Genomic DNA, 27,445 nt, shown 5'->3' with positions numbered 1-27,445 from the left:
GAATTGCTCACTGTGCTCCATAGAGATGAAGTGGGATAGAAAGAACAATTCCACTGAATTTCAATGAGAAGCTTCATGAGAAGAAGCACTATTTGTTACTCATGATTTCACCATGTAATTTCTTCAGCTCTAACATTTAAAATAGGGATCAGGGGTGCCTGAGTGGCTCAGGTCATGATCCCAAGGTCCTGAGATAGAGCCCCAACTTGAGTTGGGCTCCCTGCTCAGCAGGGAGTCTGCCCCCCCCTCCATCCTTCTGTCCCCTCTCGTGCATACTCTCTCTCAAGTAAGTAATTAAATAAAGTCTTTAAAAGTCAATAAATGGGGGGCGCCTGGGTGGCTCAGTGGGTTAAGCCTCTGCCTTCGGCTCGGGTCATGATCCCAGGGTCCTGGGATCGAGCCCCGCATCGGGCTCTCTGCTCCGCAGGAAGCCTGCCTCCACCTCTCTCTCTGCCTGCCTCTCTGCCTGCTTGTGATCTCTGTCTGTCAAATAAATAAATAAAAATCTTAAAAAAAAAAAAGTAAATAAATGCGTATCAGTAACTTCTATACATATGAAGACTAAGACAAAAGGGAAGATGTGGGGAGGAGATATGAAAATGAAAACAAAGAAGAGCTGTAATAACAGAGGACGAATCAAAGGAAGAGGAGCATTTGAGGTCGTGGCAGAGTACTCAATTCTCCAAATACTTCTGAAATTAGGCCCGAATCAAGAATTTGAGAGAGGAGCATAATGGTCTTTATGGAAGAATCAGAATGTTAGGCCTGTGAAAGATATCAGGTCATTTTAGTTTAATATAAGTCTTTCATCAGACAGTTAAGGAAAGTGACGGTTCTGAAGACATCAGTGAACAAAAAGACAACATAAGGCAAAGTGAAGCTGGTTTCTCTAACATACATTTCAACCTAATTGTCACAAAAGTAAAAGTTCTTTGTGTATCTGCCTTTCACTACAGTTGCCCCTTCAATAACATGGGTGTGAACTGTGTGGGCCCACTTACACACAGACTTTTTATAGTACAGTACTATAAATGTATTTTCTCTTATGATTTTCTTTTCTTTTTTTTTTTTTTTTTAAAGATTTTATTTATTTATTTGTCAGAGAGAGGGAGAGGGAGAGAGAGCAAGCACAGGCAGACAGAATGGCAGGCAGAGGGAGAAGCAGGCTCCCTGATGAGCAAGGAGCCCGACGTGGGACTCGATCCCAGGACGCTGGGATCATGACCTGAGCCGAAGGCAGCCGCTTAACCAACTGAGCCACCCAGGCGTCCCTCTCTTATGATTTTCTAATAACACTTTCTTTTCTCTAGTTTACTTTATTATAAGAGTATAGTATATTAATAAACATAGCATAAAAATGTGCTAATTGACTTTTCATGTTATGGGTAAGTCTTCCAGCCAACAGCACGCTATTTATTAGTAGTTAAGTTTTGGAGGCGTTGAAAGTTATACATGGATTTTCAACTGCATGGGGTGGGGGGGGTTAGCTCCCTAACCCCGCATTGTTCAATGGTCATCTGTATTAGATATGAAGCTCTTTCATGGCAGGGAATCTGATTTTATTTACTTCCAATAGCACCAAATACAATGAATAAATTAATGAATGTTGGGTTGACACAAAATCTAATTGTTTAGTACTATATGAATAGAAACCTTAGATACCATCTAACTTAGTTTTTGTTCAGTTTTAAACGAGGAAAGAGTGGCACTCAAGGAAGACCTAGAATGATCAAGTATATTGGCCAAAGTCATGGCATTTTTTAGTGGTAGAAGTTAGATGGTACCCCCAGATTCTTGAATTCTAGTGTCCTTCTCTTTCATTACAGCACCCTACCTCAATGTACAAATAATTATCTGTGGTACTTCAATTTTCTATATTTGGCTAGCTCTTAATATGATGAATGGTGCATGGACAATTAGGGTAGCTTTCTGGTATGGCAGAAAGCTTCTAGAAAAATTAAGATGGTCTATGTCCTGGTTTTGCCTTTATGAACTCTGGAACTTTGGGCAGAGATACTCTTTCCTTTAGCTTCCTTAACTGTAAAACGGTTACCTCTGCCCACTTCACAGGACTATGTTATAGGATCAATGAGATAGTGCAGTTGAAAGTATTTTGGTAATTTAATTACTATACTATTATCTTTCAAGATCCTGTTCAAACATTGAATCTATGAAGACTTTCCTGATCCAGATGGAAGTACATTTCTTCTTCCCTGAGCTCTCATGATACTTTTTATACTTCTCTCAGGTTATATATCACATTCTACCCATATAATGTTATCTCTGTATGTCTTTTTTCCAATTGACTGTAATAAGCTAGAAGAAGCCACTTAAAAAATTAATCTGAGTAAATGTTCTGCAAATAAGTGAATGAATCAACACATGTATTAATATTAATCAATAGCTGACTGTATTACAAACAGTATAAGCTACAGAATGTCACAGCCTAGCTTACAAGTCTATTTCCAGGAATTACTTTAGCATCAATCTCTCTGAAAGGTAATAATATTTTACAGTACATTTTTTCCACTGAACTAAAATCTTTTTATCCTCCTTATCATATCATCACTTTTAAGGCAGGTATTACCTTCCCTATTTTACAGATGGAAAAATCATAGCCCAGTACCATTAATAAGTTACTTGGTCCAGAATTAGGAAAAAGCCAGGCATACTGCCCAGGTCATTTAAGTCTCAGTCCAGTACTCTTCTCATTAGGCAAAGGAAATTTTCCCAAGGTATGAAATCTGGCACCAGGACTCAGGAAAATTCCTCTTTCCATAACTTTTTTATTTTTGTGTACAGGAGCACATCCTTATGAGCAAAGATGCTCTTTTGGATTCTTCGTGGTCCTAGGATTTCCAGATACATCTCCCTGAACATAAGCATGAGACTGATTGCATATGTACATGATAATTCCCAAGTGGGCCAAGAGATAATTTTGAATAATAATTTTAACATTATCTTACATTATAAATAGTCCTCTTATTCTCAAAAATAGCTTCCAAGACAGAAAAGAAAACAGAACATCAAAAAAAATGCAAAATAATCACTAGTGGTAATTAATGAAGCCTAACAAAAAGTACAATAGAAAAGCTATAAATGTGACAGCTTCATCTCATGGCCTTGTTAGGATAAGACATGAGACTTGTATAACATTCAAAATACTCTCAATAAAATAAAAATTTGCTAGCTTCCCTAGAAGAGACAGCTAATTTCAGAAATATGGGTTTAATATATTTGTTGAATGAATACATAAATAACTGAATGAGGGTAACAAAGTATGATGTTTAAGTGAACAAATGAAGAATGATCTCTTCATGACCTAAGGGGAACTCTGGAACATCTGTATTTGGGTGAGGCTCTGAAAATTAAACTATATATCATAAAGTTTACAATATAGTATAAAGTATACATATCTCTGCTACTACATATCACTTTATGAGGAATAAGTCAGATTCTTACCCAATAACTGGATGTTTGAAGCCAAGCTTCTTGGTAGCCTCTTCTATTTCCTTTTCTAGCCAAGGTTGTGGGCGGATCAAGTATTTGACGAATTGGGACACCCACCACACTGCAGGATCACCATGGACTCGTACAAGCCGATCTGCAAGGTCTTCTGGTACGGCCAGGGGTAAATACGGTGGACGAGGATGGAGACTGTCTACAATGGGGAGCTCAACCACCTGAACATTTTTGTCCTTGACTTCACCTGCGAGAATATCAAAACATACCATCACCATACTGCTTTCCTCATACAACTATCATTTAAGAAGAGCTCATTCTGGATGCTTTCATCCTCACGGCCACTCTAAAGCAGTATTAAAATTCTCTCTTTACAGAGGCAGCTATTCACTTGCCCAAGGTACTAGCACAGAAGTGACAGAGTTAAATTTCACATTTAGGCTGGTCTGCCTCTCAACTCCATGGTGTTTTTTCTTTTTTCCCTGTCATAACATAGCTGCCATATGAACACCTCATACCCCAGATAAGGACACATCCAGCACTCAAACTATCTAATCAGAGAATAGCCGTACACCTGGTGAACACAGCCAGCGAGGCAAAGTTCTGTTTTTTTAATTGTTTTTGAACTAGACAATAAAGTGTTCTCAAAACTTCCAGATTGTCATTATAGCAAATGGTTCTTGCATTACTTTCATGATATAGGACAAAGATTCTAGAGATACTTAAAGATTATAATTATAAATCAAGCAGTTATATCTTTTAAAGAAAAAAAAAGGTAATTCTGGTCTTTTTTTTTGGCCAAATTGTCTTTATATTTTCAATTATGATAACAATATAATCTGTGTTGATTGTTTACCTGGATATTAATTTAAAGTTAGAACAGAGACTAGATGCTAATTTTTGAAGATGAATAGTTTCAGAATCCAATTTCTACATATCACTACTATTACTGCCATTCTATCAATTTTATAATGCAATGAGATGAACATCCCAAAATAGGATAAGCCAGTGACTTTAGAGTTGAGTTTACATATTGAAGACCACATAGTAATAACTAGAAGACACAAAGACATCAGGCAGAGAAATTTCACAAATATAAAATGTACTGAATTAACACTTCAATAACAGAAAATATTAACCTGAACATATAAAATAACTCCACTTAAGATGTTATCCTTAGAATCACAGCTAATCACCGGACCATTAAAAAAAGAATGCATTTATAGAGAATAAACCTAGAATATGTTTAAAATGTATTCACTAGAACATAGTCCTTAGATTCTGAGGGGTTTTTTTGCACATATGCAAAATGTTTAAAGGTAAATTATATGACCTGGGAAAGTAATCACTTAAACCAACTGCATGATTATTCGAAAATTAGTTGGTCTAACTAAAAATTTAAAAATGTCTGGTTAATATTCTCTCTCTGATATGTAAGATTCATTTCAGGATTCTTAGAACAAAGCCCTTGAAACATGACATTTGCTGCATGAATAAATGGCAATAAAAAAAATTTAACACCAGTATTGCAATTCATCTAGGGTGTCAGTTAAGAAAGAGATGGGCACACACACAAAAAAGGGGGGGCGGGGTGGGCACCTTATCAGATGAGAAGCTGTAATTAAGGGGAGGGGCACCTGGGTGGCTCAGTGGTGCCTTCAGCTCAGGTCATGATCTCAGGGTCCTGGGATCGAGCCCTGCATGGGGCTCTCTGCTCAGCAGGGAGCCTGTTCCCCCCCGCCCCGCACCCCGCCTGCTGCCATTCTCTCTGTCTGCCTCTCTGCCTACTTGTGATCTCTGTTAAATAAATAAATAAAATCTTGAAAAAAAAAAAAAAAAGAATGTGTGGGGAAAGAGTGAACTACATTTTAAGTTAAGCTCTAATAATTTCCCTAAGACAAGGGAAATTGGGGTGCTTTCTCGGATATCAGAACATGATAAGAATGTAGTACATGAATGAGAGGAAAAAAAAAAGGAAGAATGGAAAAATCTAGCCTCTCCTATATGACCATAAACAAGAGCAAAATTAATAGGGCTACCTTCCTTTTGTGATTTCTTCCTAACAAGGTAATTCTTTTTTTTTTTTTTTTTTTTTGTTTTTTTTTTTTTTTTTGACAAAGATCCAAAGCAGGCAGAGAGGCAGGCAGAGAGACAGGAGGAAGCAGGCTCCCTGCTGAGCAGACAGCCCGATGCGGGACTCGATCCCAGGACCCTGAGATCATGACCTGAGCCGAAGGCAGCGGCTTAACCCACTGAGCCACCCAGGCGCCCCCTAACAAGGTAATTCTAAATGCGCTGTGTAACTAGCTTCATCTTTCACTTATATAGAAGTATTATCCTGTCTGATTGCCCCAAGGCCTCAGCTTTCTTACAGCTAGTCCTACTGACAGCTTTCAGATATAAATGAAAACTATGCTTATACCTTCAGGACAGAGAATTCAGTTTATTTTTGTTGATTCTTTGTTCATTCATTCATTCAGTTGTTCAAATATTTATTGAACACTGCTATATTCCAAACACTGTATGAGGCAGAGTATACAATGATAACTAGCTCTTGCTCTCCAAGATTTCTAGTTCAAAATCCTCTCCCAGAACTGACTGCTTTCAGTAAAAGAAAAATAAACAAAATGAAACAAAATACCATCACCAAAAACCACACTATTAAAAAGATATCAATACTCAACCGCCTAGTACAATATTACAAATTTACCATTTTCATATCAATACCATTTTCATTCATATAAAAAATAAAAGTTTAGCTCCCTCGATAGTGATATATTTCAAAATAAATGAAAATAACATAGTACATGTTATGTTAGAAGTTTCCTTTTTTAACTTGGTTTACCACCTAACATTTTTTATTCTACTGGTATACATATCCAAAAGAACTTAAATCTGGAACAGATCCTAGAGATAATTTTGTTCAGTGTTTTCTAAACTTTAGTCATTTATGTATGAACTTTATAATTTTTACCATATCTATGCATTGTCTGTACTGTTTAATGTTTTAAAAATTCATTTTAAAACCTCCACGGTTTTATTTTATAGATGCCAACTTCACTGAAAACAAAACCATATTACTAAATTCTATATAGATACTATTCTGTGAAGGGTTCTGAGCCCAAGCCAGATTTCTGTTTAAAAAGGAGATTATTGACGACATTAAAGGGGTATAATTGCTTTTTCCCTTATATCTCCTGTGAGTTTGAAACCAAATGAGAGACAGAGAAGAATAAAATGGCAATTAAAATACCAGCTTGATTACTAATAAGGATAAACTACAGAATGTGGTTCTTTGTTTTGGATTTTTGGGCTTTTGGGTTTCCTAATAGTTTCTCCCCAGCCTTATGTAGAGTCTGTCAACCATGGCCTCTTACCCAGGGGAGGAGGAGGAACATGCCTTCTGAGAGGGGGCTGTACCAGGAGAGAAGCCAGAAAGGGCTGTGCCTCACATGTTTGGTTCCTTTTCCTAAACTTACTAGTTGTACACTACTTTCCTTCCAAGTGGAAGGGAAATGAAGTAGACAGAAAGAAGCAAAAAAGCACTTCAGTACTTTCCCCTTGAAGTAAAAGAATTCTTTTTTCTTCTATCGAAAACTCTTGAGGAATAGAAGATTCCCAGTACCTGTTCCTACCCATCTCTACCCCTAAACAATTATCCAGTGTTAAAGAACTATTAAAGATATCTTGATACCAAATTGAGAATTTTTCTGACATAATTAGAAAGACTGAAAAAGTAACTTTCTCAACTATGTGATTCAATGTTTATTTTAATCTTTTATCAGGAAATTATCTGAAATGCTTTTTAATCTCCAGTAATCTGTGGTAGGTTCAGAGTTTGGGAAATTCATTTTAACTTAAACTCCTTCACTTTACAGAGGAAATAAGCTAGAGAGGATAAGTGAATTTCTCAAAGGTAATAAAGCTAACAAAAAGGCCAGGATTAGACTCTAGTGTTTACTACATTACTTACATTACATTCTGCTTTCTGGAACCTATATATATATTTCAAAGCACTTAAGTATGTCCCCTTTTGATCAATCAAGAGTGCTCTGCCATTCTATTAAGACTTTATTTAGTGTTGGGGAAAAAAAAAACAGCACTGCATTAACCTCCCAGCAAGAGAATGTTTTATATATATATAAGTCATACAAAAGTCAGCACTATGCATTTGGAAAGAATCACAGAAAACTAGCCTAGGTATTAGATAATTGACTGCCTAGTTCAACTTAAACTGATATGGTCATTATTCATTATTTCAGAGACTCATTTTCAAGACTACCTCTTCTTGTTGCTAATTCTGTTTTATAAGGTCATTCTCTTTGCTAAAGGCAGGGAAGACTCAATAGGCTTGTTAGTATACTTACAGCCCTCTGCCAGTAGTAGATTGCTCTTTGACAGGGAACATCTCCACAGCTGCAGGCAAGTATCTCTAGAGAAGCCCTCTTCCCTGATGCTCAATTCATAGCAACCCTATTTTTTTTTTCTTAGATTTTATTTTTTATTTATTTGACAGAGAGATCACAAGCAGGCAGAGAGGCAGGCAGAGAGAGAGAGGAGGAAGCAGGCTCCCCGCCGAGCAGAGAGCCCGATGTGGGGCTCGAGCCCAAGACCCTGGGATCATGACCTGAGCCGAAGGCAGAGGCTTAACCCATTGAGCCACCCAGGAGCCCCCATAGCAACCCTATATTTAAAAGCATTACTCTGTAATCATTCCATGTACCATAAGACAGAGACACTAGCCCTGGAATTAGACAATTAGAATTATTAATCATTAGTAGATTTAATAGAAAGATCTTAACATCTACCATGAACAAATAGGTTCTGCTATGGTGAAAAACGTTTCAAAGATTTGGGGTCCTAGTCCATGAGATTTCTTCTCCATTTACTGTTTTCTTTTCTCAGTTGCTACTCAGTGACTGTATCACTCTGACTTGTGAGAGAAACAGAACTTAGAGGAGAAAATCCTCTGAAGACAGAATTCATACAGCCAGGATGGTCAAAATAAAGAGGTTTGGAATAGGGATGCCAGATGGGAAAAATCTCCAATAAGACATCACTACCTGGAACTTAAATTTCACTTGGGAGGAAGAGGGGATTATAAGCAACACTTTGGCAATTCTGAACCAAAAAAGCAATGTGCTTTCTGGTCTCAAGACTCCTAAGGCAATTTCCTTCAATGCCCACATATGTCCAGACTTTCCTCAAATAGGTATAGATGGGTAGAATGAGGTTTTAATTCCCTTTCTAGGGGTTGCCTTGAATGGCTATAGCTGGTAAATGGCATCATACCCAAGAGCCTTTCCAAAGACTGTGTCCACTGCTGAGGCACACAGCCCTACTTGAGGCTGGACCAGGGGAGAGACATCAAATAAGTACAGTAAAGCAAATGCCTTTTCGCACAGTACCTTCACTATAGTGCATAGTGATTATGAGTAGGGCTTTGGAATGACAAAAACTCGTGTTCAAATACTCTATCACTTAACAGTTGTGTGACTTTGGGTCACACAAGCTATATTTAACTTCACCCCTGTTTCTTCCTCTGGAAAACGGCATTGATAATAGTACCTTATTCATTTGTAAAATGGGATTAACTATGGTATCTCATTCATCGAGTTATTTTAAGGATGAGATATTACATGGAGAAAGCTGAGCACACTGCCTGACACATAGTAATTCTCCGAAATGTTACTTCTTTAAAATTTTTTTTTAAAGATTTTATTTATTTATTTGACAGACAGAGATCACAAGTAGGCAGAGAGACAGGCAGAGAGAGAGGAAGGGAAGCAGGCTCCCTGCTGAGCAGAGAGCCCGATGCGGGGCTCGATCCCAGGACGCTGGGATCATGACCCGAGCCGAAAGCAGAGGCCCTAACCCACTGAGCCACCCAGGCGCCCTGAAAATGTTACTTCTTTACCCTGGGATCCATTCTGCTGAACAATTCTCAAAAACCTAGCTAGAGTTTGGTCAAGGAAGAGATTATGTGCCAAAATATCATATTCTTTGAAAAGTAATCAAAGTTCCCAATTTCAGTGAGCCAAAGATAAACTCCTAAATATACTAGGTATAAGGAGATAGAAGATGTACACCCAAAGTAAATCTTATCACACTGTTTACCATAGGCAATAGAACAATAAGCAGCTTTTATCTTTTCAAAATATTCAACAAATGTTCAAACTGAAGAGTAGGGACTCTGGCTCTCTGTAAGTTCTGATATCTTTTTTTTTTTTTTTTTTTTTAAGATTTTATTTATTTGACAGAGAGAGAGATCACAAGTAGACAGAGAGGCGGGCACAGAGAGAGAGAGGGAAGCAGGCTCCCTGCTGAGCAGAGAGCCCGATGTGGGACTCACTCGATCCCAGGACCCTGAGATCATGACCTGAGCCGAAGGCAGGGCTTAACCCACTGAGCCACCCAGGAGCCCAGTTCTGATACCTTATTACCACTAAACTGACTTGACCAAAATTCTGTCCTATACTGAAAGCACAGAATGACAGTAAATTGTCTAAACTAGTAATATGTATCACAGCAGAGAATTTGTATGCTTAAATTATATCTACAAAGACTTTCTGGATTTCTTGGATTTATATTCTTCAACACTTTGTGGCCAAATATGACTGCTTAAATTCTTACTTAACTCTCTGAGACTTGTTATGGGAGGTACGAGTAAAAGGAGATCAAGGCTGAAAGCTAAATAGCTGTGGACCTCTAGAGGCACTGGGGAATTTTCTTGATTTTACTTGGACAGAGTAAGATGGACATGAAAAAAAAAATCACATAAATATGTGAGGTATATTCTTTGGGATTTTTAACAATGATGACCTTAATAGTTATATCTTCATTTAATGACTGAGCTCTGTTCGCATTTATAATATGGAGGAAAGATACACTGTTAAAAAATGAACAGCTGGGCTACTTTCTTTTTGTTGTTTCAACCACTGCGGCTGATAGAGATTTCTTCTTGAACTTGAATGAGCAACTGTTGCCTGCCATATGAATTCCATCACTGCTTTACTTAAGCAACAACTCAAAAGACTGTTATTACTGCCAGTTTGAAGCCTTCAACCAATTGAGTAAAAGTTCTAAATTCAATCATATGAAACAAAGTGCAGTGTTAGCAACATTCTTAAGAATTAGCATATCACACTATGGGAATGATTGTGCAGAATTCTTATGAGGTATTTTCTGCTTTTACTAGTACAGAAATGCCTTGCAAAGGCAACGAGGCTCATGGTTCACCAACCTCAATGTTATTCTGACAGACTGGATATGGGACTAAAAGAATGGCTAATGGAAAATATGTAATATCTTAGTGAGTTACGCAGTTCAGGATAAGGCAGGCAGGATAGTGTCAAAAGAAAAAAGACCAAAGAGATTTTTTGCTTCATGCCATTGAACAGAAGGCTCCCTGCAGTCATTCCGCATGTTTCTGAAACAAATTTAGTCATTTAACTTTTATATACATATATGTTACTTTGCCAAGATTCCAGACAGTCCACAGACAGCTTGCTCATAAATGGGACAGTGCCAATAGTTTCTCTGATGAGTCACACTGCATTGGCCCTATAACTCCATGTAGAGATTTGGAAGAGTGTTCTGGTTTTTTGTTTTTTATTTAAATAATTTAGTACTTTTTCTTAACTTAGAAACTCCTTCTAATCCAAGGGATCCCAAAGAATTTTAGAACAGCTTTTCTCATGGGGAAAAAACAAGAAAACAAAGGAATGGAAAACAGAAAGAAAGATAAGGGTTAATTTCATCAAATTATTAAAGAGCCAACACCCAAACTCTCTTTCCCCATTCATAAAAAAAAAAAAAAAAAAAAAAATCACAATTCCACTTTCATATTCCTCTTACACCTTCACCACAAGTCACTCTCCTTGAAAGATAAAGGCAGGAGGAACAACCTTCATAATAATAGCATTTTATCCCTTGAGGATTCCTCAAAGAGATGACTGAGTCTATTGTTGGGCCTCAGGGATCTCACGGATAGCTGTCAGTTGGCATGCTGTGTTCCCTTTTGCTTTGGGGGAATTCTATAGCAGCCTTTGTAATTAACACTTAGTTGGAGTTAAGAATGCAAAGTTTCATGCTGGACTTACAGTTCCTTGTGATTTTTTCTGCTAAATTAGCATTCAAATGTTAAATTAGGAAGGCCTAATTTGAGTTTCCTGATAATAGGGTATAGGTCAATCCTAATACTCTAAAACGTAAGAATTACAACTAGAAATTCTGGCTATTCCCTGAGAGAAGAAAATGAAAATATAGTCATGTTGGAAGAAGAAAATCCTAACAAAACAGTTAAGATTTTTGTGAGATAACAGGAGAAAGACAACCAAATTGAGTGTAGTATTACCATGGTAAAGCACTCTACAAATTGCTAATCAAACATCTTGTCTACTAAACCAGGAACTGAGGTAGCAAATCTCCCTCGTTTCACATGTTAACCCAATCCATAAAATACCAGCAGCTCCAAAAGTCGCCGTGTCACCATTTCCACCTTTAGCTTGCTGCCATCTTGGACTACAGAATCTATCTTCTCTCCCAGCTCCCTCCGCTTCCACTGTGGATGAAGAGATGGGGGATGGGGTATAGCTTTACATGGCAAGCTGCAGCCCCTGCTGTCACTACAGTCATTAACCTGGTATCAGTCAGCTGATCCTCCCCTTCTCTCCTTTTCTGGGTTGTGTTACATCTCTAGAGAGAAGAGAGCGAATACTTGACAATCTATAGCCTCTGGTGGCATAGCTGAGATAAACACTGTAAAAGCATTACCCAAAGAGTGGCTATATTCTACTCTTTTTGGTTTAACTGTGGGAAGAGCAGGGGATATCCATATACAAAGAGAAAGAACTCTGAGGCAAAAGGCATGAAACCTTAACAGCATGGAAAGGGGAGGAAGGAGGAAGATAAATGTGGCAAATAGGGCAAGGAGATGTCTTGAGATGGCAAGAAGTAGTATTTTGCTTGTTACTGCTTACAAAAGACAATACTTGTACTAGATTTGATTCTCACGTATGGGTCCTATGACATTGCTCATTTATACTTAAATCAGGGACAGCACCACCACAACCCTCTTTAGAACCTGGACTATAATTTCCAAAGGAATACTTCTGTCACCCCCCCCTGCCAAGATTATCTACAGTTTCTCATCATCTGCAACTTATTTTTCAACCTGTAGTGTTATCTATCAATAGGCCCTAAATTCATATACCTAATTCTTCAGTGACCCCTGTATGCTATAAGCCATTTCTAAAATAGCCCCTGTATCCATCACCACCTTGCCTCAGCTCCCTGTCAGCAACTTTAATTAAAGGCTAACATTTATTGAGCACCAACTACATGCCAGGTAATACACTAAATCTTTTCCATACATTATCCCAAATAATCCACAAAGTCTTATGAAGTGAGTACTCCCTTATCCTCAATTTATAGATGAATTTAAGTAACTTGCTCAAGGTCACCCAGCTAGTGGTCAGACATTCTGATTCCAGAATTTGAAGTTTTACACCACCTTACTCCATTACCTTAAAGTTCCACAGAAAACAAAAGTGACTCTACTCCTTAAAAAGGAGGGAGGGGTGCAGCTCCAGGTATGAGTAAGGTAACAACCAATAGGTAAGGTCCAGATCTCTCTCTACAGCAGGCACTAGATCAAGGAATTTAATATTAAGGACAAACTTCAAACACCTATCACACGTACACATATAAAGCAGCTAGATCATGGCTAAACAAAACAACTCCATTCATTGTCATTTTGGGTTCATAATGAGATCCCTGAAGAAACAAAAACAATATCTAAAGACACATTATCTCAAATTTAAATTATTTTTATGAAATAATTAGGGTGCTTTTAAGTCAACTTAAAGCTCATAGTTAAGGGTTAATAATACTTCATAATTTGATTGTAAAGAGAATATGAATTAGCCAATCTTTGACAGTCTTATTTCCTAATAATTATACAATAGCCCTTTCATGAAAGAGAAATAGCCTACTTCAGAACAAAGAATCTAAAAAGCAGTTATCATAAAGAGATTTATTAAACATGTAAAACACTCTTACCATCTATTTACATATTTATTTTCAACTATTAAACATTAAAGCAAAGATATTTTACAGTCTAAAATATGTCTGTTTTTAAAAAATATTTCGGAAAAAGAGGAACCCTCTTGCACTGTTGGTGGGAATGCAAGTTGGCGTAGCCACTTTCGAAAACAGTGTGGAGATTCCTTAAGAAATTAAAAATAGAGCTAACCTATGACCCTGCAATTGCACTACTGGGCATTTACCCCAAAGATACAGATGTAGTGAAAAGAAGGGCCATCTGTACCCCAATGTTCATAGCAGCAATGTCCACAATAGCTAAACTGTGGAAAGAGACAAGATGCCCTTCAACAGTTGAGTGGATAAAGAAGATATGGTCAATATATACAGTGGAATGTTATGCCTCCATCAGAAAGGATGAATACCCAATTTTTGTATCAACATGGATGGGACTGGAAGAGATTATGCTGAGTGAAATAAGTCAAGCAGAGAAAGTCAATTATCGTATGGTTTCACTTACTTCTGGAGCATAAAGAATAACACAGGAGACATGGGGAAATGGAGAAGAGAAGTGAGTTGGGGGAAATCGGAGGGGGAGACAAACCATAAAAGACTGTGGACTCTGAGAAACAAACTGAGGGTTTTAGAGGGGAAAAGTGTGGGGGGTTAGGTGAGCCTGGGGGTTAGGTGGGTATTATGGAGGGCATGTATTGCATGGAGCACTGGGTATGGTGCATAACAATGAGTGCTGGAACACTGAAGAAAAATAAATAAAATGGAAAAAAATTTTCTCCTTTAATTTCTTAAATGGTATATTGATAAATAAAAATGAGCAAATTTCAATTTGCTCCTGAAGACCTTATAAATTGAAGTATCTACTTCTGAGGATATCACCCAAAATTCAGGATATAACAGATGCTATCCAAAATGAGTCACAAAGTAAGTACAAATATTTTCTATTTTCAGAAACAAATTTCAGCCTTGATTATTAAAATAATTAACTTTATTTGTGTCAGTGGAATTTCTAAAAGATTAAAAAAGATCAGAGAAAGGACTTTTAGAGGTGATACAAAGTAATTTTTAAATTAATTCAATAGATCATTTAGTTGAACATAAATGAATGGGGACAATCACAACTGTGTTTATGTACTAATAAACTCGTGCAGTTAAACTACTAGATCTCAAGAACAAAGAGAAATAATATTTAGAGGGATAGAGTTCCTCCAAATAACAACGGGATGATTCTTATCTATCTGAAAAGAGAACTGAGAGCTCTCTGTTCAAAGTTAGATGTTAAACAAGGTGTTCAAGAATGTGTTCACCGAATCTTAGAATTAGGGATCTTTGATTGGTATTTGAAAGAAGTAGTTTAAGAATAAATAAAATAAAGTCTCATTTCAGACAATAGGTAGAATTCTTACAGAACTCACTATCCCAAGAGAAGGTAACTTAAACCAGAAATGATGTTTGAGGTAAAATATGAATGTTCATACCATGACACCATGGATGACAACAATATTTCCTATAAAATGTCATTGAGAACTGTTGTTAAATCAGAGTACTTAGCTGGATTAATCAGTGCTATGACCCTAGATGCCCTTCTTTTTAAATTTTTTTTATTTTTTAAAGATTTTATTTATGTATTTTTAAGAGACAGAGGGACAGCAGGAGAGGGAACACAAGCAGGGGAGTGGAAGAGGGAGAAGCAGGCTTTCTGCTGAGCAGGGAGCCAGATGCAGGGCTCGACCCCAGGACCCTGGGATCATGATAAAAACTGAGCCACCCAGGCGCCCCCCAACAAATGCCCTTCTTAGGCTTCAGTGCAGAGGAAATTACATATATCAGATAAGAAGACTATTTTACATTTTGGCTCTAAAGGATGCTTTTTCTTTGTTTCGTTTCCTTGCAGTATGGAGATAAGAGCTAGATATACCACAGAAACAGAAAAGGATGAGAGGAAGAAGAATAGAATATTACTTATGCCTGTTGATAATAATTGTTTGGTTAGTGTAAAATATAAAATTCATAATATAAAGGATATTGGAGTTCTGAAGCTTGTATGACATAGTTGTTTTGTTAGAACAAATCTTGTACATGACCATTTCCTCTTACCAAAATCAAACAACCAAAAAATTCTTACTGAGAACTGTTTTAGCCAAAGATCACTGATTGCAAAGAATAGAAACCTAGTCAAATTAGCTCAAGTAAAAAGGAAATTGCCAAAAGAATACAAGGGATTTTGCCAAGAAAAAAAAGCAGAAAGTACAACTGTATCTCAGGAGGTAGGAAACCTGCAATTCATACCACGTCTTTGTGGTCATGTGGTCTGAGTCAGCCATACTCTCCTTTCTGCTGTCTGATTCCACTCTTGCTCAGGGCCCATCTTGTAGACATCAGCTTCAGTCTACAGAATTTAACAACTTAGTCTCACCCTTAGATAAAATAGAGTCTCTGTCTTGTAAAATACTAACATTTACTGAGACCATGTATTGGGTACTGTACATAATGCTTATAAACATTATATCTTTTAATTATCAAAATGACACCATAGGGCAAGTACACTTATAGATGATCGGTGAAGGAATCAGAATCAGAATCAGAATCCAGATTCTTCAGACTCGAGTGCTCAGCTGCAAGATTAGATCATCTCTCCACAGGGAATCTTACACATCCCCTTAGCACATCCCAACCTAAAGGATTCGTTTCCCAGGGTGAGGTCATCACGTTGGCCTGTACAGCTGTGAGTGTGAGTCTGTGTGTGTGCGTGAACATGTACAGGAGATGAGGAGTGATTACATGATAATATACAAGACAGCAAAGGTTATATTCCTTAAATAGGTGATGTTAGATAGGACATGGGGAGTTCATAACTGCTATGTAGTAAAACTTCAGCTTTCAGGAATTTAAAATTTTAGAAGTTTAACTCTTACAACACAGGGTAATCTTAAGAATCATCCATTTACTGCATTTACCAACCTGTTTATAATTGTTTTTATGTGTATCTATCTCCCCCACAAATATGGAATAAGGACATAAACCTTAACCTATATACACTGTTGCTTTAGCAACTAACACTATCCCAGGTACATAAAAAACACAAAATAAGTGCTTAGTTGAACAATGGAATTGAATTTAATATATAAAGTACTGTAATTAATATAGAGTCTATAGTCTGCTGGAGGAAATAATCACTTAGCTAGTTAATAGATCACCCCACCATTTAGCACCATAATCTCAATGTTAGGGGGAAATTTTTGAGATTTGAGAATATCACCAGTTTTCCTGCTTTACAATGCAAAATAGTCAATATTACTCATGTACTGCCTTTATTTAAGAACTTTACTGGTCTTTTAAATAACAAATAGGTGGAAAACTGTATATAAATACTTGCTAAGCTAAAACTGTATATAAATACTGTATATAAATATTGTATATATAACACCTCTATTCTTGTTGCTTGTAAAGTACTTGAGAAATATATAGACATTCTGTTGTGGATCCACTGCCCATTTCTTAAGTACACCCTACTTAAAAAGGACATGGCAAGAAGAATATTCTTGCTTTTGTTATTCTGTTATGATTACATGTATACTCTTCCAGGAAGTTGAATCTAATTCCTTGGACCTAAAGGATTGAGAGTGACATATACTACAGTTACTATTTAGTTATTAAATAATATTAGCATTTGTAGTTAATTTTTACATGATGAAAAGAACCTGATGGAACTGGAAATTATGCTCAGGCACATTTTAGGTATGTTTTATTGTTTGAACAAAGTCTGTCCCTTCATTCAGAACTGTGTGGGTTTCACATTGTATAATTAACTTGAATTCGATAATGAAATTAATTTATAAAAATCTCACTTAAAATATTTATATCATAGCAGAAAATATACAAATTAAACATTACATTTAAAGCTAACATTGTCATATCTCTTGTTAATGTTATTTGTGATCATTACTATCATTCTAATAAGACATAATTGTACTTTATTCACTTTCAGAGAATTTTCACATATTAGTTTATTAGCAGCAAGCTTTCTGTTCTCCCTGAGGCCTGCCTTCAAGGGAAACTATTATACCAGAACTTAACCTATTGAGGTTTTACCAAAGACTAACCAACCTGGGGGACAGGAAATAGCCATCTCAGGTACATTAAAAAACAGATCTAATCCTAAGACTACAGAATGTGCCTTCCCCATACAACACTACCACATCAATAGGGCTACTGAATAGTAACAAAGGAATAGAGGTAAAAGAACTGCCTACTTAAGGAGTTTCTAAGAACATATAAGTAACAGCAGGGGAGACAAAAAAACGGAAGTAGTAAAGGAAAATTTAGCATCTGATACATAGCTACAGCTAAGAGTAAACATATGCTAACTCCTAGTTGGATAAACACAAAACCTCACACTAAAGGCCTATTTACTTCAGTTCCATTTTACCTGACACATCATGTCCAGCTTTCAACAAAAAATTACAAGACATGCTAAAAGGCAAAAAGTACAGACTGAAGGGACAAAGCAACCATCAGTTCCAGACTCATACATGGCAGAGATTTTGGAATTATCAGACCAGGAATTTAAAATGAGTATGATTAATGTGCTAGGGACTCTAATGGTAAAAGTGGACAATATGCAAGACAAGTATCTGAGCAAAGAGATGGAAACTCTATGATAAAGAATCAGAAGGAAATGTTAGAAATCAAAAACATTGTAATAGAAATGAAGAATGCCTTTGATGGGCCCATCAGTAGACTAGACATGAGCGAGGAAAGAATCAGTGACTGTGAAAACATGGCAATATAAACTTACAAAACTGACTGGAAAGAGAAAAAAGAATGAGAAGGATGAAACAGAATATCCAAAAACTGTAAGACAATTAAAAAACGTGAATATACATGTAATGGGAATACCACAGGAAAAACAGAGGAAGAGAAGAAATATTTGAAGTAATAATGGCTGAAAATTTAACAAAATTAATGACAGTTACCAAACCACAGATATATGAAGTTAAGACAATAGGATAAATACTTAAAAAAATCTATATTTAGGAATATTATACTCAAACTACAGAAAATCAAAGACAAAGTCTTAAAAGAAGTCAGGTAGATGGGGGTAGGGATCTTATCACTAGAGGAAGTAGGATAAGAATCACAGCAATCGGAGTGCCTGGGTGGCTCAGTTGTTAAGTGTCTAACTTCTGCTCAGATCATGATCCCAGGATCCTCAGATAGAGCCCTACATCAGGCTCCCTGCTCAGTGGGAAGCCTGTTTCTCCCTCTGTAGCTCCCCCTGCCTGTGTTCCCTCTCTCACTGTGTCTCTCTCTGTCAAATAAATAAATTAAAAAAAAAAAAAAAAAAAAGAATCACATCAACCTTCTCTTCAGAAACCATGTAAACAAGAAGAGGGTAGAGTGAAATACTTCAGAAGTTTTGAAAAAATACAACCATCTACTTAGAATTCTGTATTCAGTGAAATTATCCTTCAAAAGTGAAGAAGAAATAAAGATTTTCTCAGACAAATAAAAATCGGGGGAATGTGTTGCCAGCTTCAGAGAGAATGAAAAATGATATAGGTCAGAAACACTATATATGAGTGTTAGAAAAGGAATAAATAAAAGGAAAATAAAATCTTGCCTTTTTCTTATTCTTAGTTAATCTAACAGATAACAGTTTGTTCAAAGTAATAATAGCCAACGAAATATGTGGTGATCATAGCTTATGGATAAGTGAAATAAATGACAACAATGCTATAAGGGATGAGAAGGAGGATTTGGGATTATTTTTTTATAAGGTGTTTGCAGTTCCCATGAAGTGATACAGTATTCCTTGAAAGCAGACTTGTATTACTTCTAAATTTGTAGTACAAACTCTCAGGCAACCACTAAAAAAAAAAGAAGTTGTAATTTCTATGCTAAGACAGAAGAGAAAATGGGATATACAATGATAATTAAAATGGGAAAAGGCAGATGAATCGAGGAAATTAAAGAAAGAACAAGGTCAACGAATAGAAAGAGTCACAAATATGGTTTACATTAATCCAACTACATCAATACTCACTTTACATGTAAGTGGTCTAAATTATACTAATTAGAAGACAAGGACTGTTAGAGTGTATAAAAAAAGCAAGACAACTACATGGTCTTTATAAGAAACCCACTTTAAATATGAAAACACAGATTAAAAGTAAAGGGAAGAGAAAAATATATCAATGTTAACACTAATCAAAAGAGAGCTGGTGTAGCTCTATGAATTTCAGACAATGCAGATTTCAGAGCAAGGAAAATTATTAGCAATAAAGGGAGAAATTACGTTGTGCTAGAAGGTCAATTCGTCAAGAAGCTGTAACTATCCTTAATACGCATGAACATAACAACAGAACATAAAAACACATGGGGTAAAAACTGATAGAATAGCAAGCATAAGTACAGAGATTATAGTTGGAGACTTCAACATTACTCTATCAGAAAGTGACAGAACAAGCAGTCAGAAAATCAGTAAAGATACAGTTGAACAGGACAGTATCATCAACAACTGTATCTAAGTAACATGGAATACTTCATCCAACAATAGCAGAATGTATATTCTCAAGCTCACAGGGAATATTCAACAAAATAGACCATATTCTGGGCCATAATACATACCTTAACAAATTTAAAAGAATAGGCATCATATAAAGTATGCTCTTCAACCACGATGAAATTAAATGAAAAAATATTAACAGAAGGATAGCTAGAAAATCCCAAAATATTTGGAGATTAAACAACACACTTTTAAATAACACAATAATTAAAGAAGTCTTGAGAAATTAAAAAACTTTTGAACTAAATGAAAATGAAAAAAACAAAAATTTGTGGGATATAGCAAGAGTAGTAGAGGGAACAGTACAGAACTATACTGAAAAAAGAAAAAGCTGACACCCATATTCCAACTTAGAAAAACAGGGCATATATAACTGTAAGAAACTTGATGTCTTTTCCCTAAGATTAGGAAAAAGGCAAGGATGTCCCCTCTCACCACTTCAATGCAACATTGTATTGAAGTTCTGGCTAATTCATTAAGACAAGAAAAGGAAATAAAAGTTATACAGATTGGAAAAAAAAAAAGACATAAAACTATCATTATCTTTGTTCCCAGATGACAGGATCATCTGTGTAGAACCAAAATAAGAACTGCTGGAACTAATAAGCAATTATACTGAAGTTGCAGGAAACAAGGCTAATATATAGAATTCAATGAATTTCCTATATACCACCAATGAGCAATTGGAATTTAAAATTAAAAACATACAACAACTTACATTACATTACATTAGAGCCAATGTATCAAGAGTGAGAAAGACATTTAAATCAAAATATGTATATCTGTAAGATAATATCTATAAGAAAAAAACTGTGAAACTCTGAATAACTCAAAGAAGATGATAGGAAAACAGTCCAAATTCATAAACAGGAAGACACAACATTGTTAAGATGTCAATTTTCCACAACTTCATTTATAGATCCAATACAATTTCAATGAAAATCCCAGCAAATAACTTCGTTAATATCAATAAAATGATTCTAAAGTTTATATGGTGAGGTAAAAGACCAAGAATAGCCATTACCATATTGAAGAAAAAGGACATATTCAGAGGACTGACACTACTTGACTTCTAGAAAACGAAAATGAACTCACTGAAAAGCAACAGCCATCAAGAATGTGATATTGGTGAAAGAATAGACAAATAGATTAATGGAATAGGACAGAGAGCCCAGAAATAAACACACACAAATGTAGTCAACTGATCTTTGACAAAGAAACAAAGTCAATCAATAGAGAAAGAAGAGTCTTTTAACAAATGGTGCTAGAACAACTGCACGTCCACAGGCAAAAGAGAGAGAGAGAGAGAGAGAGAGAGAAATAAAAGAGAAAAAAGAAAAGAAAAAAAGAATCTAGACACTGACCTTGTATCTCTCACAAAAATTAACTCAACATGGAACATAGACCAAATGTAAAACTCAAAACTGTAACAATTTTAGAAAACAAATACAGGAGAAAATATAGGTGACCTTGTGTTGGCCCTGAGTTTTTACATACAGCACCAAAAGCACAATCCATAAAAGAAGAATCCATTAAAATTGAAAAATTCAGCTCTGTGAAAGACATTAAAAGAAGTAAACGAAAAGCCACAGAAGGGAGGAAATATCTGTTAACAGACTTACATCCAAAAAAGAGCTCCTAAAACTCAACAAGAAGACAAACTACTCTAACAAAAAAATGGGCAAAAGATCAGAACAGACACCTCATTAAAGAAGACATACAGATGGAGAATAAACTCATGAAATGATGCACATTACCGATCATTAGTGCATTGTAAATTAAAACAGGATTCCACTACATGCCTATTAGAATGGCTAAAATCTAACAGTGACAACATCAAGTGCAGGTGAGGATGGGGAACAACACAAACTTTCTTTCTTTCTTTCTTTCCTTTTTTTTTTTTAAAGTTTCTCTCTTTTTTTAAAGATTTTTATTTATTTATTTGGCATATGGAGATCACAAGTAGGCAGAGAAGTGGAAGTAGGCTCCCTGCTAAGCAGAGAGCCAGATGAGGGGCTCAATCCCAGGACCTTGGGATCATGACTGAGCTGAAGGCAGAGGCTTTTACCCACCCAGGTGCCTGGTAACACAAACTTTCATTCACTGCTGCTGAGAATGCAAAATGCTATGTATGCGTACTGTTAAGGACCGGATGTTTGTCTCCTCCCCAAATTCATGTGTTGAAGTTGAACCCTTATCCCAAAGTGATGAGGATTAAAGAGGTGGGGGCGGGGTGTCTTTGGGAGGTAATTAGGCTTAGATGTGGCCCTGAAGGTAGGGCCTCGCAGATGGGATTAATGCCCTTACAAAAAGAGGAAGAGTCACTTTATCTTCTCTCTTTATCCTGTGAGATTATAGCAAGAGAGTAGCTCTCTGCAAGCCAGGAAGAGGGCTGTCGCCAAGAACCAGTTTGCTGGCGCTCTGATTTTGGATTTCTCAGCCTCTAGAACTATGAAAAATAATGTCTGTTGTTTAAACCACCCAGTCTGTGGTATTTTGTTACAGCAGCTCAAGCAGACTAAGACAGCCATTTTGGAAGATAGTTTTTGCCGTTTCTTATAAAGCTACACAGTCTTACCATTCAACCAAGCAAGCACTCTGTTAAGTATTTACCCAAATACTTTGAAAACTTACGGAATGTTTATACCAGCTTTATTCATTAATTGCCCCGAACTGGAAGCAACCAAAATGTCCCTCAATAGGTGAATACCCAAACTGTAGTGCATCCATACCATTCAGTATCATTCAGCAAAAAGAAATGAATGGTCAAGCTACGAAAAGACACAGAGGAACTTTTTGAAAAAGCAGCAGTCAGAAAAGACTTACAAATGTATGATTCCAGCTATATGATAGTCTAGAAAAGGCGAAATTACAGACAGAAAAAGAAAATCAGTGCTTGCCAGAGGTTGGAGGAAGGGAGTGGGGATGAACTGGTGGAGCACAGGAGTTTTTTAGGCCAGTGAAAGTACTGCATAGGTTTATGTAATGGTGGATACATAACATTATGCATTTGGCAAAACCCATAGAACTATACAACAGAAAGACTGAACCCTAAAGTAAATTATGGACTTCAGAAATAATATAGCAATACTGGTTCAATGACTGTAACAAGTGTACCACACCAAGGTGCTTTCTAACGAATTTTTCTATAAATATATAATTGATCTAAGAAACAAAATCTATTAATTAAAAAAAATGCATTCAAAAAAGACTAAAAGATCTGCCTACTTGGGATCTCTGTCTGTCAAATAAATAAATAAAATCTTTTAAAAAAAAGACTAGAAGAATACACACACATATACACACATATATTTATGTATTTTTATTTTCTTTGTTACATTTTCTATACTTTCTGGGTTTTTCAACAATGGGTGTTCATTGCTATATATTTTAAAAATTTATTTTAAGGCGTGCCTGGGTGGCTCAGTGGGTTAAAGCCTCTGCTTTCAGCTCAGGTCATGATCCCAGGGTCCTGGGATTGAGCCCCACATCGGGCTCTCTGCTCAGCAGGGAGCCTGCTTCCTCCTCTCTCTCTGCCTACTTGTGTTCTCTGTCTGTCAAATAAATAAAATCTTTTTAAAAATTATTTTAAAATGTGCCAAATGGAATAAATAAATTTGGCATTAAAACAGAACAACAATCTGATCCAGATGAAATTAAATCCAGAAAGTTCTGATTTCTGACACTGTTGTGCAGTTAACATAATCTCTGATCCTTCTTTTTCTTTTCATGTATTAATTAAAAATCATGTTACCTCCCCTTAGAGTTGTTTTCTGGAGAAGACAAAATGAGCAAAGCTCTTTAAAAATAATTTTAAAAAAAGGGTATCAAAGAAAGTGCTAAAAATGATTAATTATAGGAAAAGATAAGGTGTTTCCTTTGATTGAAGAGGGAGATAGGCCTGGAAAGAGTTCAATGAAACCTCTAACCAACTAACAAAGGCTAAATTTATCACAAATTAGAAATACAAAGAGAGCATTCTATTAAACCAAAGGCTTTCTCAGTCCAACTGTAAGACTATGGAGGAACAGCTTAAATTCAGTATGAGTCACGGTTTAACTGAAACCTCCTCCCTGGAAAGAAACTTGTCCAATCTGAATGAATTTAATTTCTACCTCAGTATAGATGTTTTCAGTTCACAACTGTAGGAATTTTCTGGTCAATAGTGATCTGAAGGCTATAATTTGAGATAAATGAAAATACAGTGCTTCCAAAGTCCTCTTTCTTTTATGGCAAACAGCTACATAAAATTTGTCCATACATATAATTGTTTCTTACTCTTCCCTAACTGACGGAATTTTAAGGCTTACAAGAAATCAAAGCGATATATAATCAAACCCCTTTCTCTATTTATTGTCTCCAGACTGTTGTTAACAAAACAAAAACAAAACAACTCTTAAAATTAACAACATTAATCCTTTACTGAAATGGCTTTGGTGTAATAATATCTCATATCCATTAACGGGTCTCAACCACTCAAGCCCATCTAAGTAGCTTGATCTGGTTCCATTATAATAATTTATGCTTTTTTCATTCTAGCATGATGCAGCACAGAGATTTATTTCACACTGAAATTTTCTGAATTTAAAAAAAAAAAAAGGATTCAAGAACAGGTGTCTCAGGCTAGATTTGGGAATGCCTAAGTGAGCTTTGTGTTAGGGGATGATAAGAATATATTTAAAATTTTAATTGAAGGCCAGGCACCAGAGGCAAATAGCGTGCAATTTTATTTTAATGCTAAAATCGGCCAGCTGCCAAAAAGGGCAAGCTAGCTGATGGTTACAGCCGCTCTCCATCATGCAGCAAAAACACAAAAGCTTTCTTCTATTTCTTGAGGTATGTCTTACCCATTTGGTGGACTATGGCTTCTACATATCATTTCTGTACCCTGGTGTTGAGTTACCCCAGCATGGCACAAAACTATTCAAAATGAAGGAAAAATGACTTTCTGACTATACTGTTTTAAATGATGTACAGTTACATCTTGTTTAGTTAATTTAGGAGAGAGTTGATTGCATCATTCTTACTGTTTTCTGTAACAGTCACTGAGAGAAAGTGAATTCTTCCGTGCAGTAATACTAGGAAAAAAATGTGTCCAAATCTCTTTTTTGAATTGGAAAACTGAGTGGAAGACTGCAAAAGAATGTGTTGTCTCACATTCCAATGACAAAAGAGACTGTAAAATGTCAAGCAAGGGGAAAAAAAAAGTCCGAGCTTTTACCTTTTCCTTATTTCTGGTAGTCACTAACCTAAACATAAAGAGGAAGGACAGGAGAAAGAACAATGTGCCTTTTTAAAAATCCACAGACCGAACAGTCTTTTCCTTTAAGTATTTCTTATCTGTGGTTCCTGATACAAAATAGCATTTGATTAAACTAAACTGATTAAACATAAAACTGGATAACAACATACTATGTTTTACTAAAAAAGCAATAGCTTTGAAATGCTAGCTTGCCCCTGACAACAAACAATTCATTCCATCAACATGCAGCTGTGGAAACATTTCTTTCCCTGCTCTTTCTAAATAATGACACGGCTAGACAGAGGGTTCAGACTATTTTTTAGTGAGAATGCAAAGACTTCATTCAAAATTTCTCCAAATGATTCTTTTCCCTCTCTTTTACTTTAATCTTCTCAGCATACTCTAAAGACCCAGGCAATTCATTTCAATGGGACAGAATTGCAAAACGATCTTTAAGAAGTGGATGGCAAACGCAATAATTTCCAGAAGTGTTTTCTTATGCATCTGTCGCCACTCCTGTTTTTACTCAATTATATAGATAATTTCACTAGTAGAATAGAGAGGAATACATATAAATAAATACTTAGGGGCATGCTAACACTTGTTATAGTAAAACATGTATCAGTGTTTTGTTGAACAACTAAAAATGCCATGAAATACACATTTTTATATAAAATTAATGCCAAACAAAATACCTGCACCAACAATAGAACACAGAAACCAAAATTGCCTCTTATTACTAATACATATTTCTTTTCAGGCTAAGAAAATTGTTCAAAAAAGAGACTTCATTTTATCAAATGAGAAACATTAAATTATATATCTACAACAGACTAGGGAATAGTGACTTGTCCATATATACATTAATTAGTTCAATAATTACATATTAATATTAATGATATTCAGAAAAAGTAGCTTGAAGCTAGTGTCAGATGTTTTTAAATGTCATGAATATGGACATCACATATATCACTCACACGATGGATGGCAGTCTACACAAACTACAAAATTAAAGAAGCTTTATGCCTCCCCCTGACTTTATTTTTTTGTGTTTGGAATATTGTTCAATTGGCATGGGGTAATTTATCTTTATCTCTCTTTTCGAGAAAAATCCCTCTGTATCTAACCATTTGATTAATTATTTAACTTTCATATTATAAATTATGCTAGCAGAAAATGCATCTCCTGATATAGTTTAATACTTTCTTGTGTGCTTAATTTAGAAAGCACACAAATCTTCCAGAGTGACATTCATTGTTTATATCCTTGCCATGCTTTACAACAAAGGTCTGAGTAATAAGAATAAAGCCAATCCTGTCATTTCCTCAATTTAATTAAAAAATTCCCTAACAAGCAATTCTGTATTAACTTGACTGCCTTTGCTGATATTCTTCAAAAGCATAGCTGCATTAATTTATTGCTTTTCAAAATGATTGTTAATGTTATAAAATTACATGTTGAATTCCCATACATAAGAAACCTATCATAAAAATTGCAATTACTGTGACTGTAAACACTGGCTTTCAGTTTCACCTCTTCAATGACTGTAAAGAATGAATACAAAATGCAAGGTTTATTTAACTAAAGCACTATCATTTTTATACTTTTACAGCTGAGTAAATACTTGTACCTAAGTACCTTCTATCAGATTTGTTTTGGTGTCCCTTGAGAAATGCAATGTAAGTGCTATCGGGTCAATTTTTTAGTTACATTCTCCTAAAGGATAAACTAAGAAGCAGATGGCTTAATGCTCGCTTCCACATACCTGAGCAAAGGAGAGGCAGAAGGAAAAATAATGCCCAGGAGTTCTCATACTTTGGCATTATTCTAAGTAAGATATAACCATAAAAGTCTCTCTCTTTTTTTTTTAAAGATGTTATTTATTTATTTGACAGAGAGAGATCACAAGTAGACGGAGAGGCAGGCAGAGAGAGAGAGGGAAGCAGGCTTCCTGCCGAGCAGAGAGCCCGATGTGGGACTCGATCCCAGGACCCCGAGATCACGACCTGAGCCGAAGGCAGCGGCTTAACCCACTGAGCCACCCAGGCGCCCCACCATAAAAGACTCTTAATCTCACAAAACAAACTGAGGGTTCCCAGGGGGCGGGGGGGGGG

The 27,445-nt window shown here is 36.1% G+C and overlaps 1 protein-coding gene across 5 annotated transcripts in view; it reads right to left on the bottom strand.

Annotated features, from left to right (window-relative positions):
* Window positions 1-27,445, bottom strand: part of LOC111159793 (fucosyltransferase 8) — a 294,732-nt gene that overhangs the window by 19,118 nt on the left and 248,169 nt on the right. For all 5 annotated transcript variants that reach the window (XM_022522421.1, XM_022522412.1, XM_022522403.1 and 2 more), the window contains one exon: window positions 3,463-3,709. In XM_022522421.1, coding sequence (XP_022378129.1) covers window positions 3,463-3,709 — 247 coding nt within the window. The remainder of the gene's footprint in view (window positions 1-3,462; window positions 3,710-27,445) is intronic.

The sequence above is a fragment of the Enhydra lutris genome, unplaced genomic scaffold (assembly GCF_002288905.1).
Source record: "Enhydra lutris kenyoni isolate GAN:26980312 unplaced genomic scaffold, ASM228890v2 scaffoldscaffold4, whole genome shotgun sequence".
Taxonomy (NCBI): Eukaryota; Metazoa; Chordata; class Mammalia; order Carnivora; family Mustelidae; genus Enhydra; species Enhydra lutris.
Note: the sequence above shows the minus strand (reverse complement) of the source record. Positions and strands in the feature narration are given on the sequence as shown.